The sequence below is a fragment of the Triticum urartu genome, chromosome 5A (genome assembly GCF_056163025.1).
Source record: "Triticum urartu cultivar PI428250 chromosome 5A, HENAU_Tu73, whole genome shotgun sequence".
NCBI classification, from domain to species: Eukaryota; Viridiplantae; Streptophyta; class Magnoliopsida; order Poales; family Poaceae; genus Triticum; species Triticum urartu.
This window is the reverse complement of record NC_141877.1, coordinates 555,247,999-555,268,592: the sequence shown is the minus strand read 5'-3', so window position 1 is coordinate 555,268,592 and position 20,594 is coordinate 555,247,999. Positions and strand designations below refer to the sequence as shown.

Here is a 20,594-nt window from a genome sequence, read left to right as displayed (position 1 = left end):
TTACCATGCAAAAAAATACCCCCTCCGTTCACAAATATAAATATGTTTTGAGTATTTCGACATGGATTATATAAGACTGAAATGAGTAAACAAATAAATATGTTTATATACGTTTAATTCAGAAAAAAACTTAGGACATTTTTTTTTAACGGAGGAAGTATCTATTACGTACCGAGACAAACAAATGTACACACGTAAATTCCTTCCTGAGCGAAGACCCATCGCTCATGATTCGCAAAAAAGAAAAGACCCATCGCCCATGACAGTCCACACACAAAATCGCAATCGAATACGTCATTATTCTCTTCAAATAAAACGGCAAGTGCCCGGCAAAAAAAAAAAGCAAGTGTTTCAAATACGCATCAAGATTTGTGCTACGCGTACACACGGTGGGTACACCAAGATGAGACTGCATCAACGAGGTCTTGAAAGAGGAGATCACATGACGTCGACGTAGGAAGAGCCGCAGAACTCGTCGTCGGCCATCATCTCGTCGTCAAGCACGTCGACGAACCTGGACCCTCCGATCTCGAACCGCTCGATCCTGGCGCCCCGTCGGACCACCTCCTCGTCCTTCTCGTTGAACCCGACACAGTTCCTGGCGCTGAATTCCTCCAGCTGCGTGCAGCCGGCGAGAATGGCGAGCAGCTCCTGCTTGGGCAGGTAGGACGAGTCGAGGCACAGCGACCGGAGCCTGGGCAGCGAGGCCGGCATGGCCGCGGCGTCCTCCGGTTTGATGGCCCCGGAGGTCTTGAGGGAGGAGAGGTCCGGGCAGTGCAGCGCGAGCTGCGCGGCGACGGCCGGGAAGGACGACGGCTTGGACTCGAGCTCCAGGCGCTGGAGGAGGGGCCACCGCGGGACGAGCTCCGGCAGGCGGGCCTCGTCGGCGGCGGAGAGCAGCGGCGGGAGCGCGAGCCGGCGCAGCCTCGGGCAGCCTGCGGCGACGCGGTCGAGCTCGGCAGCCGGCGAGGAGAGGAGCGGCGGGAGCGCGAGGTCGGACACGGAGCCCGCCGCGCGGGAGAGGCAGAGCGTGAGGAAGCCCGCGAAGGCGAAGCGGGAGACGCCGTAGCGGCGCGCGAAGGCGGCGGCGAGGGGGCCCCAGGGCATGAAGCGCGCGACGTGGTCGTGGCGCAGGTCGAGCGCGCGCCACAGGGACGGGTCGGCCGCGGCGCGGCGCCAGCCGCGGCACACGAGCGGCGCCGCGGCGGCCACGTCCTCGAGCGCGAGCCGGCGGAAGACGTGCACCAGGCAGTCCGTCTCCATCTCGCCCCACAACGCCCGCGGCGCGCCCCTGATGCCACCGTCCCGCGTGGCTTCCATGGCCGGCCGAGCTCCTGCGGTTTACCGCCACCTCCGGTTCCCCTCCGGATGGCCTGGCCGGAGACGGCGGGCGCGATGCGAGCGAAAGAGATTGATGGCTCGGGCGACGTTTAATACTCTACTAAGTCGTGCGATTAGGCGTGAGCTGAGATTTGGGAGGGTTGATGGAATGGAAAGAGGAGGTCTTTTATAAAGGGGGTGTGAGGGCTTCCGTTCCGCCAGCGTGTTTGGTTCCTTGGTTAGATAATATCGCACGTGGTACGCGACAGGCTTTACCCCCTTTTCCGCGATTTTTTGCTTATAACCATGGTCCATGGTCCATCGTCGTTGAACGCGCCTACGGCTGCGGCAGCTGCGAGGAACATGCACGAGAGCACGGCCTACCCCGTAGCCCTACCACTAGGGTTAAATAAAGAAAAATGTAAGGGTGCAACATTCAAAAAGAAAGCGCCAAAATACTTTTACGAATGCCGAAAGAATTTTAAAAAATTGGATTTACTATTTCATTTTTGAAAGAAGGATTTGCTATTTCTCAGATGCCGGAAATTCCTTCTCGCGCCAATCACTTTTTTCCTTCTTCCTTCCTTCTTATTCCTTCCCTCTTGGTCAGACCTCGCCAGAGAAGAACCAGCGCCACCATCTATCTTAAGGTGAAGTAACGACCTCATTATCTATCTTATGGGTGGTGCAGGTGATCGCCCGAGTTCTCCATTGATGCGGTGGGGCTTATAGCTAGGGATGGCCCGGACGGCTGTCAACAACGGTGGTGGGGGAAGATCGAGGAGAGGGCGGGGCGCACGGTAGCGCCCGCCGACCGTTGGGGCGGGTTAGGCCGGGGGATCGGGACGAGGAAGAAGGCAAGGCAAACGATGAACAGTGCCATGATCTATTTTGGACAAATGGATCAAGATCTGACGGTTCATATAACAAGTGACTGATGCGACTTTTTTCGAGGCACCTGCCAAATAGAGCCTCCCAAAAAAATTAGATGTGTAAGCGTCCATGTTTATGTTAAAAGCCTGAGCATTATAACCTGTGAAAAAAATGCAAGTTGAGTCCAAATTTTGACATTTCTAGAGCCCCGACATTGTTTTTTTTGCTTGACCAAGTGCAACCATTCCTTTTTCACATGAAAACTGTCAAGAACACGTCAAACATTAAGGGCCTCTTTGATTCAAAGGATTTTTTATAGGATAATTGAAGGGTTAGAATAACTAGAAAACTTTCCTAAGAAATGCAATCCTATGAATCAAACAAACCATGCAGAAGAAATTTCGAAAGACTGGGATTCTTTGATATTCTCATAAAAACAGCTCTGTTTTTTTGGATCGAAAGAGTGCGCTTAGTCGAGGTACGCTCTGCTACTCTCTCTTCTTTTTACACATATACGCAGGATGAACACATTTTAGTCGTCGCGTGACAAGCAACACAAACCATTCAGGGACGGACACAAGATTCGTTCCATAGGACAAGCCCTTTGGACCAGCAATCAACCAGCTACTAGCCTACTAGTACCACCGCAAAGTCTCCGGAAGAAGTGACAACAGTACAGTACTATAGACTGGATTCTAGAACGGGTCACTTTTGAGCTAGAGCCTTTTTGGCTTGGAACTTAAACTTGTCTCTACTGACTTTTTTCGTCATCTGTGAAGTGTCAGCACGCAGCATTCTGTCATTTTCGTCCCTCCAGCTTCATCGGGGGAGCACTGTTTCTTCGTCCTACCGGCGAACAAGCCTTCGCCCGAGCTGCAAGTTTCAAACGTCCGACCTAACGTTTGGTTGGTGTGTGTGTATAGTGGCACACACTCCACTTGGCCGGGGAAAGTCAAAATGACTTGGGACCTTCCTTATAATATCGTGGTTAGAGCAGAAAGCAATTGGGGGGAGTTGCAAGCTTTCAACGGTCAAAATTTGGTTGGTATGTATGTAGCTGTGGTCGTTGGCCAAAGAAAGTGAGTTTTAACTTCCTCCCTTTAGGGGGAATGACACTTGGACGGCGCAGATGAGATTTTTATTTTTTGAAAAAAAAAGAATGCATTAATATCGTGAAGATACCAATTACACTCAGCAGCTTCTACACCAACGAGATATTAGAACATCTATAGCCGGACGCCTCAAACATTCCTTCGTATGCCCACGAACGTGGCTGGTCAGTGGCCGGGCAGGAAAGAGAAGGAAAAACGTGAACCAATGGGATCTCTCATATCATTCCTATATGCCCAGGCTGTCCGAGAACCCTCATATCCATCTCAAATATGGGGAGGATATGAGGGCTCGCGGACGCGCCCGGGCATTCCGCCACGTAGGACGCGGCGGACCATGTTTTCTCTTTCTTTATTCATTCTTTTATTTCTCTATCTTCATCTCCACCAATCACATGCAAGTGACCAGACATATAAGAAGAAAAATGAGGAGTGTGGCTACGCGGATGGATACATAGGGGCTCAAAACAGACACGCCCGGTCGGCGTTTAAGGGGTCATATTTGCTATGTCGGGCTGTAGATGCTCTTACAAAGACATCCAGGATGCACACAGCCAAAAAGAAAATAAAAGGAAAGGAAAAAAGAGTCCCGCCACAGCGATCGACTCCTCTCAACAGCATCACACGGGCCACCACCTAATACAACACCCGAAAAACATAAAAAGTCTCCAAAAACAACGACTAAAATGAGATAACTTCGAATCATCATGAAGTTTATTGGTATACACACAATCAAATCAAATACTACACGGGGAAAGAAGAAACATAGAGAAAGCCTTTCCCCTTTGCTAAAGTCATTGTTGCTTGACCAAATGGGCAGTGTGCTTGAAGCTAAACATCTAGTAGTAGAACATGGGAATGTCCTGGAAGATCAAGTTGGCATTTGGTGAGAACGGCGCTCCCTGGCCCTCGTCCAATAATTGCCACTCCAGCAAACCGAACACACTCCATGCTCCTGCATGCCGTGGCACCACAAAATCAGATGATCACCACCTGCCTAGCACGCTGCCCATGGTTCCTCGTCAGCAGCACGTAATCTGCACATGGTCCCGTCAAACTTGCCCAGCGACAATGCACATCTGTTCCACGAGACGTTTGCCAAACAAGAACTGTTTTTTTTTTTGGGTTTACTAGTACTCCAGCATACTCAATTTATTTTATTTTTGTGGGAAACTTCTGACTTATTCATCATCAATTATGACAGCATAACAAACATCTGAAATAATAAAGATTACATCCAGATCCGTAGACACTATAAATACTGAAGCGAGCCAAAGATGCGCTGGCGTCACCAGCAATATAAATATGACTAATGCAGCCCATTTGATCCTTGTGATCTCGTGATGCAGCCCACTATTGCTTTCATCCCGTTGTTAGCGAGTGTTAAAGTCCATGAAATTGGTTAAATGACGCACAGGTCTTCTAGAAAGCTGATTTCTTCCCTACTACGATGCCACGACTTCTTTCCGATGAATGGACAACGGTGACGTTTGTGGAGCTTTTACTTTCTTACAGAATTGGACATATGATGTGGCCGGTTTTACTTTCTTGCAGGTTTGGATATATATATGATGATGATGTACCATACGAAATGATCGATAAGAACTTATTTGCGGTTTGGACACGAAACCTGTTGGCGTCGATTAACCCGCCTGCTGGAATTTAGTCCATTTTAGGCAGCCCAATAACTATTTTAGAAATTACTAATAAATTCTATAGGCCTACTTAACCCATTTGTGCAAGGCAAGTGATACTACTAAAGTTTAGTCCCACATTGCTAGTTTAGTGGGAGTTGGACCTCCTTATAAGGGAGGTTCTTTCCCCACTTGTACGAGCATGAGAACAAGAGGGATATCCACGCGCGTATTGGGGAACGTAGTAATTTCAAAAAAATTCCTACGCACACGCAAGATGATTAACATAATGAAACTGTCATCGTAACATTAAGTGTGCGGACCCTACGGGTTCGAGAACAATGTAGACATGACCGAGACACGTCTCCGGTCAATAACCAATAGCGGAACCTGGATGTTTATATTGGCTCCCACATATTCTACGAATATCTTTATCGGTCAGACCGCATAACAACATACGTTGTTCCCTTTGTCATCGGTATGTTACTTGTCCGAGATTCGATCGTCGGTATCTCAATACCTAGTTCAATCTCGTTACCGGCAAGTCTCTTTACTCGTTTCGTAATACATCATCTCGCAACTAACTCATTAGTTGTAATGCTTGCAAGGCTTATGTGATGTGCATTACCGAGAGGGCCCAGAGATACCTCTCCGACAATCGGAATGACAAATCATAATCTCGAAATACGCCAACCCAACATTTACCTTTGGAGACACCTGTAGAGCTCCTTTATAATCACCCAGTTACGTTGTGATGTTTGATAGTACACAAAGTGTTCCTCCGGCAAACGGGAGTTGCATAATCTCATAGTCATAGGAACATGTATAAGTCATGAAGAAAGCAATAGCAACATACTAAACGATCGGGTGCTAAGCTAATGGAATGGGTCATGTCAATCACATTATTCTCCTAATGATGTGATCTCGTTAATCAAATGACAACACATGTCTATGGTTAGGAAACATAACCATCTTTGATTAACGAGCTAGTCAAGTAGAGGCATACTAGTGACGTTTAGTTTGTCTATGTATTCACACAAGTATTATGTTTCCGGATAATACAATTCTAGTATGAATAATAAACATTTATCATGATATAAGGAAATAAAATAATAACATTATTATTGCCTCTAGGGCATATTTCCTTCAGCGCGCTCCTCCTCCGCCGCTCGCCTCGCCACGCCATGCCAAGCCTCGTCACGACGCGCCGTGCCGCGCCGCGGGTTGCGACAACCTCCTCGACGACATGGCTGGCGAGGACACCGACCCCAAGTCCAGTGCTGCTGCTGTTGCTGCTGTCCCGTATGTGTTCTTCTTTCTGTTAGATATCCTGCCACAGTTTCTCGTACTATTACTTGCCCTAAATATGTTAGATTCTACCTCATATATGCAACTAGTTCTACTGTCTACTATAGATATGATAAGCTACGGTTCATATATGCAGAAGCTATTTTTCTTCTCTCTGTCAGAACGCATGACTTGTTTTATCTCTACTATATTAGTCATGCTTTATCTAGTATTTATGTTAATAAAATCATTCGGTAAATTTCTCATATTTCCAACAATCCAAAAACTTATCATAGGCAATTTACCCCAAGTGGTTTTGCTGCTTCCACGAGACCTCCTATGTTTGAGGGTATCCACTATAAGAGGTGGCGTGTGAGAGCAGCCTTATGGTTTCAAACCATGAGTTGCTATGACGCCACTCTCGGCAAACCTGAAGGAGAGCTTGATGCTCAACAGGCACAAGTTTTTCAGAAAATGGATACTCTGTTTAAAACTGCTCTCTTGAGTGTTCTTGGTGAGAACATAGTTGATGCTTATGCGTCAATTGATAATGGAAAAGATATGTGGGATGCACTCGAGGCCAAGTTTGGGGTCTCGGATGCTGGCACTGAGCTGTACATCATGGAGCAATTCTATGATTATAGGATGACTGAAGAGCGCTCCGTGGTTGAGAAAGCTCATGAGATACATTCATTTGCTGGAGAACTTGAGCACTTCAGTTGTATGCTACCGGACAAGTTTGTTGCCGGAGGTATCATCACTAAGCTTCCTCCTTCATGGAGGAACTTTGCTACCTTGCTGAAGCATAAGAGGCAGGAGTTTTTCGTCCCGGATCTTATTGGCACTCTTGATGGGGAAGAAAAGGCGAGAGCAAAGGACACACGTGCTCGAGGTATTGAGGGAGGATCTAGTGCCAATGTGGTACAGAAGCAGAACTTCCAGCCCCACAAGTTCAAGAACAAGGGCAAGTTTGATGGAAAAGCAAAGTTTGATGGGAAGAACAAGGCTGTGCAACACACGAACTTCAAGAAGAAGAATGGCAAGAAGAAAGGTGCTTGTCATGTGTGTGGGGATCCTGATCATTGGGCTCCTAGTTGCCCTAATCGCTATGACAAGCGTCATCTTAGAAAAGGCGGCAAGACCGCTAATATTGTCATTGGAGACACTGACATGAAGGATGCTGGGTATGGTATATTTCCCACTATTCTTTCAGTATGTCATTCTCCTGACTGGTTGATTGACACGGGTGCTAATGTGCATGTAAGCGGTGATATTTCCATGTTTTCGTCTTATCAGTCCGCAGGGACTTCAACCGTGCTGATGGGTAATGGTTCAAGTGCTTCTGTTCGTGGTGTTGGCACGGTCGATCTGAAGTTTACTTCGGGGAAGATCGTGCGGCTGAAGAACGTGCATTATGTCCCCTCCGTCAATAAAAATCTTGTTAGCGGATCTTTTCTGTGTAGAGATGGCTACAAGTTTGTCTTTGAGTCGAATAAATTTGTAATATCAAAGTATGGAACCTTTGTTGGTAAAGGCTATGAGTCAGGAGGCTTGTTTCGTTTATCCTTATCAGACGTTTGCAATAAAGTTGTTATTCATATTTGCAACAATAGTGAATCCAATGTGTGGCATTCACGTCTTTGTCATGTTAACTTTGGTTGCATGTTGCGACTAGCGAAGTTGAACTTAATCCCTAGTTTCACCACCATCAAGGGATCTAAGTGTCAAGTGTGTGTGCAAGCTAAGCAACCTCGTAAGTCTCACACGACTGCGGAAATAAGAAACCTTGCACCACTAGAGCTCATACATTCAGATCTATGTGAAATGAATGGTGTGTTTACAAAAGGTGGAAAGAAATATTTCATGACGTTAATTGATGACTCCACTAGATACTGCCGTGTGTATCTTCTGAAATCTAAGGATGAGGCTTTGAACTTTTTCAAGATCTATAAAGCTGAAGTGGAAAACCAACTTGATCGAAAAATCAAGAGGCTTAGGTCCGACCATGGTGGAGAGTATTTTCCAATGATTTTGATGCTTTTTATGCGGAACATGGTATAATCCATGAGAGGACTCCTCCCTACTCACCTCAGTCAAATGGGGTGGCCAAAAAAAAGAACCGTACTCTAACTGATTTGGTTAACGCCATGTTAGATACATCGGGTCTCTCCAAGGCATGGTGGGGGAGGCGATATTGACAGCATGTCATGTCCTGAACCGAGTCCCCACAAAGAACAAAGAGATAACTCCATTCGAGAAATGGGAGAAGAAAAGGTTAAAACTCTCTTATCTGCGAACATGGGGTTGTTTGGCGAAAGTCAATGCTCCAATTTCAAAGAAGCGGAAGCTTGAACCAAAGACTGTGGATTGTGTTTTCCTGGGATATGCTTTTCATAGCATTGGCTATAGATTCTTGGTTGTAAAATCTGAGGTACCTGACATGCATGTCGGTACAATCATGGAGTCGAATGATGCGACTTTCTTTGAAGATATCTTTCCCATGAAGGATATGGCTACCTCATCTAATCAGGAGATGCCTAGTTCATCGAATCAGGAACCAGTTACAATTACCAAACTTGCCATTTCGATAGAACACTTTGAAAGTCCTGTGGAGGAGAACAATGAAGTTCCTACTAGGAGCAAGAGACAAAGGATTGCAAAGTCCTTTGGTGATGATTTTCTTGTGTATCTCATAGATGACACTCCCAGTTCTATTTCAGAGGCCTATGCATCTGAAGATGCTGACTACTGAAAGGAAGCGGTTCGTAGTGAGATGGATTCCATCTTGGCGAATGAAACCTGGGAGATAACTGATCGTCCTTATGGGTGCAAACCTATAGGATGCAAATGGGTATTCAAGAAGAAGCTTAGGCCTGATGGTACTATTGAGAAGTACAAGGCTCGACTCGTGGCTAAGGGTTATACCCAAAAGGAAGGTGAAGACTTCTTTGATACTTACTCACCTGTGGCTCGACTGACCACTACTCGAGTTCTACTTTCACTAGCTGCCTCGCATGGTCTTCTCGTTCATCAAATGGATGTTAAGACTGCTTTCCTAAATGGAGAGTTGGACGAGGAAATTTATATGGAACAACCAGATGGGTTTGTACTAGATGGTCAGGAAGGGAAAGTGTGCAAGTTGCTGAAGTCTTTGTACGGACTTAAGCAAGCACCCAAACAGTGACATGAGAAGTTTGAAAGAACTTTAACAACTGCAGGCTTTGTTGTGAACGAAGCTGACAAATGTGTGTACTATCGCCATGGTGGGGGCGAGGGAGTTATCCTGTGCTTGTATGTTGATGACATACTGATTTTCGGAACAAATCTGAATGTTATTAAGGAGGTCAATGATTTCCTATCTCGTTGTTTTGAGATTAAGGATTTAGGAGTGGCTGATGTCATTCTGAACATCAAGTTGTTGAGAGACGATGATGGTGGGATTACATTGCTTCAATCTCACTATGTGGAAAAGATCTTGAGTCGCTTTGGCTATAGTGACTGCAAGCCCTCTCCAACACCATATGATGCGAGTGTGTTACTTCGAAAGAATCGAAGAATTGCTAGAGATCAATTGAAATATTCTCAGATTATTGGCTCGCTTATGTACTTAGCAAGTGGTACAAGACCTGACATCTCTTTTGCTGTTAGCAAACTGAGTTGGTTTGTCTCAAAATCAGGAGATGTGCATTGGAAAGCTCTAGAGAGAGTTTTGCGTTATTTGAAAGGCACTGCAAATTATGGAATTCACTACACCGGGCACCCAAAGGTGCTTGAAGAGTATAGTGACTCAAACTGGATCTCAGATGCTGATGAGATAAAGGCCACGAGCGGTTATGTATTCACTCATGGAGGTGGCGCTGTTTCTTGGAAGTCTTGCAAGCAGACCATCTTAACAAGGTCAACAATGGAAGCAGAACTCACATCACTAGATACAGCTATGGTCGAAGCAGATTGGCTTCGCCGGCTCTTGAATGACTTGCCGGTTGTTGAGAAACCTGTATCGGGTATTCTTATGAACTGCGACAATCAAACTGTGATCACGAAAGTGAGCAGCTCAAAGGATAACATGAAGTCATCAAGACACGTTCAGAGAAGGTTAAAGTCTGTCAGAAAAATGAGAAACTCCGGAGTTATTGCATTGGATTATATCCAAACGTCTAAAAATCTGGCAGATCCTTTTACTAAGGGTCTATCACGTAATGTGATAGATAATGCATCGAGGGAGATGGGTATGAGACCCACAATATGAGTTGTTCACAGTGATAACCTATTCTTTGTGATCGGAGATCCCGTGAATTAGGTGTGGAAGACAAACTGTTGGTCAACTGGGAGGAGAGTACCTTTACTGTTAAAATACCACTCCATAAAGATGCAATACTCTCCTAATATGCATGGCAGGTTGATGTATATCTTAATGTGTTCTAAGTGGCTCTTTGAAGCAGAGATGTTGCCCCGCAGAACATATTTTGAAGAACGCACCTATATGAGTCTGATTGTTAAACGTCGCAATCTATGAGAGTAGGGTTCTCTCTAGTAAACTCATGAAAGGTCTCGGAGTATGACGCATAAGCTCCACCCGCGGGGAAGACCCACGGTAGCCACGTATCGGTCAAGGCTTTATGTGAAGCTAGATTCGCAGAAAACTTGCAGTTCAAGGCTCAGTCCACTGTTCAAGTTGCTTACTAGTGTAGCATAGAGTTCTAGGTGAAAGTTCAACTTAACAGTCTCCATTGCAGTACCGGTATATAAAACAGTGTTTTGGAACCAAAGGCAAATTTTTGTGTGCCTCTGGGATCTGGTGGGGGATTACTGGAATTTAGTCCATTTTGGGCAGCCTAATAACTATTTCAGAAATTCCTAATAAATCCTAGAGGCCCACTTAGCCCATTTGTGCAAGGCAAGGGATACTACTAAAGTTTAGTCCCACATTGCTAGTTTAGTGGGAGTTGGACCTCCTTATAAGGGAGGTTCTTTCCCCACTTGTACGAGCACGAGAACAAGAGGGATATCCACGCGCGCTCCTCCTCTGCCGCCCGCCTTGCCACGCGCCGCGCCGCGCCGCGGGTTGCGGGAATGAGCCGAGCCGATGTCTAAATTTTTGCCACGCACTACGGGTATACGAAAGGTCACTCGGGAGCTGGAAAGTTTTTGCTGTAGTGGATATTGAATACGAACGCTGCACCCTTCGGCTGCTGTCTGTTCATTTCATCTCCCGCGTTCCCTCCAGCTCCCGGCGCAGCCTCTCGTCTCCTTCTCTTGCGCCTATAAAAGGGAGGTCGCTCCTCTCAGAGAGACGCACCAAAATTTCTCCTTCCTCTCGCCACCAGTTCCAATCTCTGAGCTGCTGCTGTCTTCCTCATCCCGGCTTGCGGCGTGCACCGCAGGTCGGGACAGTAGGCCTCCGAAACCGCACCTCTTTGAGTCCTGTACGGGAGAAGGGTGATAAGGTTTTTGGGGAGCGCTCTGTGCGACTACTGACTGACTCCTTCGTCACGGACGCTCCGGACTCCGACGACTACTTCCCTGACGACGACTTCTTCCCCGACGTCGACAACCTCCTCGACGACATGGCTGGCGAGGACACCGACCCCAAGTCCAGTGCTGCTGCTGCTGCTGCTGCTGCTGTCCCGTATGTGTTCTTCTTTCTGTTAGATATCCTGCCACAGTTTCTCGTACTATTACTTGCCCTAAATATGTTAGGTTCTACCTCATATATGCAACTAGTTCTACTGTCTACTATAGATATGATAAGCTACGGTTCATATATGCAGAAGCTATTTTCCTTCTCTCTGACAGAACGCATGACTTGTTTTATCTCTACTATATTAGTCATGCTTTATCTAGTATTTCTGTTAATAAAATCATTCGATAAATTGCTCATATTTCCAACACCGCCAACTGCGGGTGGCTGGCGACAGAGAACGAGGACTAAAAGGCACTCCGTCCATTTTAAAATAGGTGTCATGGTTTTAGTTCAAATAAAGTAAAACCACAACGCTTGTTTTAAAACGGAGAGGCACTGTTTTAGGACGGAGATGGCGCTTGTTTCAAAACGGAGATAGTGGTTAATACTCTCTTCGTTCCTAAATATTTGTCTTTCTAAATATTTCAACAAGTGACTACATACGAAGCAAAATAAATGAATCTACATTCTAAAATATGTCTAAATACATTCGTATGTGATAGTTCATTTGAAACCTTTAAAAGACAAATATTTAGGGATGAAGGGAGTAATAAATTTAAACTAAAACCACGACGCTTATTTTAAAACGGAGATGGTGGTAGCGTTCGTTCATTGACGGCTGGTAGATGCTACTACTGCTAACTAAGATTAGATCAAGTGCCCAACAGGGGCAACTTGAGAATCGAACTGCACATCTTTCTCCATCTAACGGTCACCAGCGTAACACCGTGGAGTTGGAAGGCTTAGGCTGTGTTCGGGCAGCCCTCCACTCTTTGGTCACGGAGCGGAGCGGGCGGAGCATCCTTTTAGCTGCTCCATTAGTTTCAACTAGCTGCCGCTCCGCTCCGGAACGGAGTCACGGAGCTGGAGGGAGTCCAATCGGGCTCTTAATATTCGTCTGATAGTAATGTTATCCACACATGCTTGGCTGCCAGTAACTGCAACCAGTGTAGGTGTAGCTAGAAGCTTGATTAAGGTGATACGAAGATACATGGTGTGATTGTCTGATTGATCGATGCAGGTCTTTCTTTAATAATTAATTATTTACCATTCCTCGATGTTTTCTTAATTATTAACCCCTCCCCGGCATGTGCAAGTGACTGCAGTTCCTGTTTGGGGAATTTGTGAGAGGTACACACATCTCGTCAGAGCTATACATCTCATCTCACTTGGAGCTCGTCGGTTTCCCCTCTCGATCCTTCTTGGCTTCCAGTTTGCAGCGCGCGCGAGAGAGATATTTTTGCTGTTGGAAACGGCTTGGCCACGGGAGTTGAGGAGGGGGGTCACTTGGAGGCGAAGGTAAAATGATGCGCTGGTAAATTGATTAGACGACAGCGATGCGTGGTTGGTTGGTTGATGCTGTGACAGGCTCCTGGATCACTTTCCCTCAGCTTGCTGCTGCAGCATGTGTTCGTGTTCCTCCCTCCATGCGATGCTGCTCGCCCTGTGTGGGGTTTTCGCCTTTTCCCGCCTGTCCACCTTGTGTTGGTGAAATGGTAAATAAATTGCAGTACGTGGATATCTAAAAAGCCTTGTATTTCTCCACAATACGATTTTCTTAACTGTGATTCATCGAACATGACAATACTGCCGGGCTGCTTCTGAACAGTTCGGCCCTTCCTATCCTACTTATGCAGAGGACTTTGAGCTACTATACAGACTGCTTAATCTTTTTGTTTTTGTTGAGGAATATAGACTGCTTAATCTTCAAACTACTGCGTGAAATACACACTGCTTTTGTTTCAATACTTTTGTACGGGCTATTTAGACAAAGTTATTATTTGGCCGCCGATAACGCGCTGACATTCGGTGGGAGCCCTTCCCAGATCAAACGAAAAGGTTCGCTGGAAAGGATCCCTCTCCCGAACGCTTTCGTTCGGGCCACCGGATCCCCCTCCCGAATATAGGTAAATTTGCCATGTCAAAAAAGGTAAAAAAAAATCGCCATGCAAAAATAAAAAGTAAAATTTACACAGAAAAAGAGGTTTAAAATATTTGCCATGGCATTATAGATAAATTTGCCATGCCAATATCGGAAAAAAATTCATGGAAAATTTAAAGTATTTTTTTACCATTTAAAGGTTAAATATTCTTGTGTCAAATATAGGTAAATTTACCATGTCAATCAAGGTAAAGATTGCTATGGCAAAAATAAAAAGTAAAATTTTCACAGAAAAAAAGAGGTTAAAATAAATAGCCGTGGCATTATAGATAAATTTGCTAGGTCAATATCGGGGAAAAAAATCATGGCAAATTTAAAGTAAAATTTGTCATATACTTTTACCATTTAAAGGGTAAATATTTCCATGTCAAATATAGATAACTTTGCCATGTCAAAAAAGGTAAAGATTGCCATGGAAAAAATTAAAGTAAAAGTTTCATACAAAAAAATGGTTAATTTTTTTGCCATGGTGTTATTGATAAATTTGCAATGTAAATATAGGAAATATTGCCAGGGCAAATTAAAAGTAAAATTTGCCATCTTGTTTTTGCCATTTAAAAGTTAAAAATTGCCATGGCAAATATAGGTAAATTTGCCATGTCAAAAAAAATTAAAATTGCCATGGCAATAATAAGAAGTAAATTTGTCACCAAAAACCAACACTTGCAATGGAAAAAAGCATTTTTTTTATGAAGGCGAAAGTCATTAAAATTTTGGCATGGCAAATTTCTTTCTTTTAGATTATTATTTTTGACATGGGAAATTCACGCAGGAAATTTTAGATAAATTTTACTTATTTTGTCCATATTACTTAGAAATTTTGCCATGGAAAATTCACTTTATGGCCCAGGGAAAATTTCTTTCTTGTAGATATTGTTTTTGCCTGCCCTAAAAAAACTAATTTTTTGCCATGACAAATTTACGCATGTTTTTTCTAGATAAATTTTACTAAAAGTTGCCATATTACTAGCAAATTTTTCCATGGCAAAAGTGTTTTTACCTTTTGCCATATCATCAATACAACACTCTTGCGATTGCCACAACATTTTTTTTACAAAAGCCAAAAGTTATGAATCTTTTTACCTTGGCAAATTCACTTTACGGCCCATGGCAAAAATATAGCTTTTGCCACATTAGCAAAGTACACTTGCCATGGCACACTACATTTTTCTAAAAGGGAAAAACTCGTTGAATTTTTGCCATGGCAATTTCATTTTATTGCCCATTGCAAATTTCTTTCTTGTAGACAATGTCAAACTATTTTTGTTTATGGTCCATGGCAAATTTACTTAATGAACCATGGAAATTCTTTTTTTACTCAATCATGTGCAGGAGAGTTGCCGTGCATATTGATCTTAGTTAGCATATAGTTTTTGCCGTGAATCTCGAATTAACCATGCCATGAGAACAACAAGCGTTAAGTTGCAAATTCAGAAGAAAAAGGAATTTGCCATGTCAAAATATGTGAAAGACATGTAAAAATGGGTATACATGAAATACATTGACACATGGCAAGAAAATAACAAATAACAACAGAAGTTGTTTTCGACCTATAACCATGGCAATTTTTGCATGTCGAACAGAATTGGAAACATGACAAAATTCGAAGGCATACAACATTCATGGAACCACGGCGAGATTGCCCAAGTTTGCTGGAAAAGTTTAGGTTTACAAAACGATGAATCAGCCATGGTTCATATCACAAAGCTTGTTATATTTTCTTTAGAAACATGACAGTTCGTGTTGCTCTGTTCTTACCTGAATGCCCCTCCTGTCCAGGGTCTTCTTGAGCTCGTCTAGCATGCCCCTCCTGTCGATGCTGCCGATCGCTGCTGCGTCCAGAAAGAACAAGTTTCAGACATGCTCTGCTTGAGATGCTCACGTGTGGGCAAAATTTCAGACCAAGCTGTTGTAACTTATCACCCATGTCGAGGGCGATGTCTGTTTGGATCGTTTCCTGGAGATGTTTTGCCTGGCCTGAAGCATGCCTGAAACCTGCCTGGAAGTTATTTGGTTGGTGGCCTGAAAAATCACAGCGTGCCTGGCCTGGTTGTCCCTGGGAGGGTGATTAGCCTGGTCTAGCGAAAAAAATAAAAATAAAAGAAAATATTTGGCCCAGGCAGGGTCGTTAGCCTGTGCCAGGCGTCACAGTTCTCGCGCCTGGCCGGCAGCCTGGATCCTAATCCCAAGTTACAGAAAACGAGATGAGACAAGACACTGCACAATACTTTTCATTAGTGCTGCCAGGCGAGGTCGCAATCCAAACACGTACACCAAAAACTAGCCTGGCCCGGCAGGAAACGACCAACATCTCAGGCCCAAGCCAGGCACTGGTTTTTCTGAGGCACGATGTTGAGGATACGAACCAAACTAGCTGCAGCCTGCAGCTGGGAGCGGCAGCGACGGCGACTGCCCCTCCGGCCGACTGTTCGACGCCGCAGCAGGGGCCTACCTCGGCGCCGTCTTCAGCAGAGTCGAGATGGGACTGGTGGTGGTCGTGCCCATCTCGGTGTTGCGGGTGCTGCTCTTCATGGCGCGGCCGAGGACCATGTTATGGGCAACGTGTCGGAGATGACTATCTACACGACGACGCAGATGGACCAGTACACGACAACGCGGACGGTGCCCGTCGTGCTCGTGCTGCGCGTGGACTCGCCCATCTACTTCGCCAACTCCGGTAACACGTGCGAGAGGATCACCCGGTGGATTGACGACGACGACCAACGAACCAGTGCCAAGGGCAAGAACGGCGTGCAGTACGTATCTGCAGGCCCGTGACCAGGCCAGGCCAGTTAGACGCCAGAGAGCGTCTTCTATTCAGCATGCCCAACCAGCGTTCTGACTGTACGCTGCTCTTTTTATTTTGCATCTACAGTTTCTTTCTGCTCATTGCGTCTTTTTACGGTTTCCACCGGGTTTTACGCAATTTTTCTGTGAAATGCTCTGAAACCTCTAATAAAAAAAATGTAATACACTTTCTGCTCTGCAATTTTTCCATCTATATATATAACGTTTATGAACCTTCAAAAATTACATGAATTATGAAGTTCATAAAATTAAGTAATCTTTATAAATTATAAATGTTGGCAAATAAAAAAACCATGAACAACAAAATTAGACGTGAAATTTTAAAAATATTCATGTAATTTCAAAAAATCATGCCTATAAAAATGTTCATACAATTTTAAAGACTATGAATTTCTAAAAAGTTAACATGTTTTTATTAAACAACATGGATCCTAAAACTTATGTAAATAGTATATAGAAATTTAAAATAACATAAAAAGGGGAATAAAAAAGAGAAGAAAAAAACAAAATCAGGTCCGAACAGTGCACAAACAGTAAACTTTTTCACAGGCCCTAAATTTGTCTTTTTTGCTGAGAGCTACTTAGATGTTGAAATGCTCTGAAATTTGGCACGAACATCACGGACCCAAGTATCTTTCACCATAAAAAATTCAGAATTTTTAAAATTTTCTAGTATTTAAATGAATTTACTATTCACTCCTGGGCTCATCTGAGCCCGGGGCCAAAACGCTGCGTCCAGTAAAGTAACACTATAGTGCATAGGTAGTTATGCATGTAAGTGTGGCATGCATAACTTGAGAGAATATGAAACCTACATCTGTCTCCTATGAGGTATATACACTCATTAGTTTCACATTCATGTGAAAAGTACTGTAACAATTCCCCGCGTGGGAAGGTTATCAGTCGTGAATCGCGATGACGACATTTATGATGGACACAACATTTGCTTCGCGCATGAATGAACCAAGATCGAGAATTGAGTGGTAAACTCGTTCATGCGCAATCGGTGTTATTGACATCCCATCATTGCGGGCTGCGCGTCTTGCATAATGTGAAAGAGTAACAATTAGACTACCAATTTGAGAGAATCAAAGTCTTCCTCATTGCTCTCGTTTAGATGGTGCTTCTTCGTATCATTGGGAGGTATATGGAGGATAGTACGTCCCCAGATCTGGTTCTTCAGATATGAATTTTTCTTCTTTAGGTTTGTCTCGCTGGTGCTGTTCTGTGGAGCAGTCAAATAGTCAATGTGGTTGTCCGTCTTGGTACTCGGGCTCTAATTCCGATCAACAAACGTTGGACAGCCTTGGCCTTGTCAGGAAACGTGTGAGATTTGTGTTCCCTAGCTTCATTTGGCCGGACCTAGGGCGTTCTACAAGCACTCTCTGGAGTTCTCTTCTTCGAGCCGCAAATCGCGGTCGCCAACATCTTCTGGTCTACATCAATGTTTTTTTAGCCGATGTTTATAGAATCTTCTGGATTTCAACAAGTTTGCTAAGCCAAGACGAAGGCCCAAAGACGGCATTGTGCTTTACTTATGGCACGCCATCGGTGGAGCAGGAGGTAGAAGACTTCAGCATCCCGGTAAGTTTTTTTTCAATTTTTGTAAAGGTGTTTCTGTAAGAATATGTCATATTTCTGGAAAAAAAAAGGCAACCAGTCTACCATGGGAGCCGGCAAGCGGTAGGCATGGTTGACCACATATGGCCTGTGGCACGGCCGAGTGAGCCACTACTCCCCCAGCTTAGTCCGCGTTTTAGATTTGTCTTAGGTCAAACTTTGTAAACATTGATTAATTTTATATGAAAAAACTTCAGAATCTATAATGCCATAACGTATGAAAATATATTCTAATGCATCTAGGTATTAGAAAACGGTGATATTTTTCTCTGAAAACTTGATTCAGACTTTATAAAATTTGATCTCAATCTAAACTTAATATGCGAAGTAAAAATGACCGAAGTGAGTACTCTACTGCACGCATCTCATCCAATGCGTGACCAACCTACCATTCTAGCCCCGTCATTGAATCACCTGTGATTGACCGGTCAACTGATCGATGAAGCAACAGTAGCTACGAAGCAGGTACTCCTCACACGCCCGGCAGGTTCACTTCTTCCATCACCTGCTCCCCAGCTAGCTAGCTCTCATGTACCTCGCGTCTGCCCGGAGTTCCTCCCGTATATTATGGCGCTGCCATCATGCTTCGCCACATCAGTTCAAACAAGCCACAGCTCGAGCTAAGCTAGCTAGCATCACATATGGCCCGCACCCTCGCCGTCGCCGTCGTGTTGGCGCTCAGCCTCCTCGTCCTCCTCAGCGCCTGCCCGTGCGCCGACGCGCGGCCGATGTCCGCGAGGCCGGTGAGCTCCGGGACGTCCGCGCTTGCACTGCCACCGTCGGCGTCCGAGGGCGCGGCGCACTGGCGTGCCGCCGACGCGGCCGCCAGGGCGGGGAAGTGGCTGCCGTACTACCAGTACCCGGGCGGCGCCGGCGTGCACTACCACCCAGGGTACCCGAAGTACCCGGGGTACCCGGCGGAGGGAAAGCCGATGATGTGGGGGTCGGGCACGCCACCGGAGCTGGGCGCCTACGCGGCGAGCGGCAGGCAGCTTGGGAAGTCGCCGTACGGCGATGAGACCCGGCGGGAGCAGGTCGCCATGTGGGCTTCGCTGCTCAACCCGTCCAAGGGGCCGACCACGCCTTCCAGCTGGCTGCCGGCGAATGGCGGCGACGAGCCGGCGGATCAGGCCCGCGACGAGCCTAAGGCGTACGACGCCGCTGCCGAAGGGACGGAGATGGACGTGCCCCCGGGCGGCGGCGGCGTTCAGACCGGCCAGCAGCCCAAGTGGGGGTTCTACCCCGGGAACAAGAATGGCAAGTGAAGATGCCGTACGTGCCCGCAGAATTACTGCACTGGCACAAGACTGGATTATACTGTAGTTCTCTGTCGTCGGATAGATGTGGCTCCACGGCTGTACACAGTCAAAGCTTACACAAATTTGACTGTAATATTCAAATTTTGACGGAAAAATGTTTTTACCTGATCGAAGTTACTTTCAAAGTAATGTTATCTGTAACACTGTAACACGTAGTTGTAGAAAGGATTACAGGATAAACATGCTAGGATATTGCTTTTACTAATTCTCGATCGACCAATTTACATCCCTGATTGGAACATGATTATCGCTAAATGCCGTGTTGTTTTGTTTCTGTTCTGGCCTTGTTCAACTTTTCATTGGGGCGTACTGGGTCTTCGTATGGGCTTTCTGCTTTCTGCTTGGGCTTTCAAGTCAGTTTTCTAGGGCCTTTTAGATTGCAGTTTAATTCATTTATTGACTTTTGTACTTTTTTTCATGGAGGAACGATGTTTTTAGATAAGCATTTTACAAGTATTATCTTTGGTCATGTATTTTGTAATTTCTATAAGCGAACATGACTAATTATTTGAGTCATAAATTATGTGTTCTTGTTTATTTCTTTTCACTGTTGCACTTTTTGACACACTAAAGTTGCACATATCTCAATCTCTTCATTTCTCTACTACTAGTAATTACGTGCAAACTCGTGATCCGTGCTGCCTACCTCAGGGCATCTTCAATGGTTGTAAGATAGTTGTTGGTAGAGTTTGTCATATAGAATTTTTGATGATGTGTCATATAATAAATGAGGAAAGAGAGGAAGATTGTATGTACATGAACCAACACCCATTGCACAAGCTCCAATGCAGAATGAAAAAGCACCCCATTTATTATCCCACATCCTATTGGGCAAACTAGATACAATCCATTGGAGTTGTTGTATGTTAAGGTGTTGATTGATGACATGGCATATTTTACCAACAAGCTAACATACAAACTATTGAAGATGCCCTAACAGAAAAAATCATCAGCAAAACCAATGAGAGAAAATCAACCACTTCGTTCCCGTCGAGCTAA

At 45.0% G+C, this 20,594-nt stretch overlaps 2 protein-coding genes across 2 annotated transcripts; one reads left to right on the top strand and one right to left on the bottom strand.

Moving 5' to 3' along the window:
* Positions 1 to 276: 276 nt before the first annotated feature.
* On the bottom strand, positions 277 to 1,500 carry LOC147972820 (F-box/LRR-repeat protein At3g48880-like). The gene has a single exon (XM_087521705.1). The coding sequence runs from the start codon at positions 1,318 to 1,320 to the stop codon at positions 439 to 441; it is 882 nt and encodes a 293-aa protein (XP_087377831.1). The 5' UTR covers positions 1,321 to 1,500; the 3' UTR covers positions 277 to 438.
* A 17,135-nt stretch (positions 1,501 to 18,635) lies between these two features.
* LOC147972819 (uncharacterized) lies at positions 18,636 to 19,825 on the top strand. The gene has a single exon (XM_087523726.1). It carries the CDS (start codon positions 18,918 to 18,920, stop codon positions 19,539 to 19,541), a length of 624 nt encoding a protein of 207 aa, XP_087379852.1. The 5' UTR covers positions 18,636 to 18,917; the 3' UTR covers positions 19,542 to 19,825.
* The last annotated feature ends 769 nt before the right edge of the window (positions 19,826 to 20,594 follow it).

Bases quoted from the DNA above. Each gene is read 5' to 3' on its own strand.
- LOC147972820 (XM_087521705.1), bottom strand. From the start codon at position 1,320: ATGGAAGCCACGCGGGACGGTGGCATCAGGGGCGCGCCGCGGGCGTTG.
- LOC147972819 (XM_087523726.1), top strand. From the start codon at position 18,918: ATGGCCCGCACCCTCGCCGTCGCCGTCGTGTTGGCGCTCAGCCTCCTC.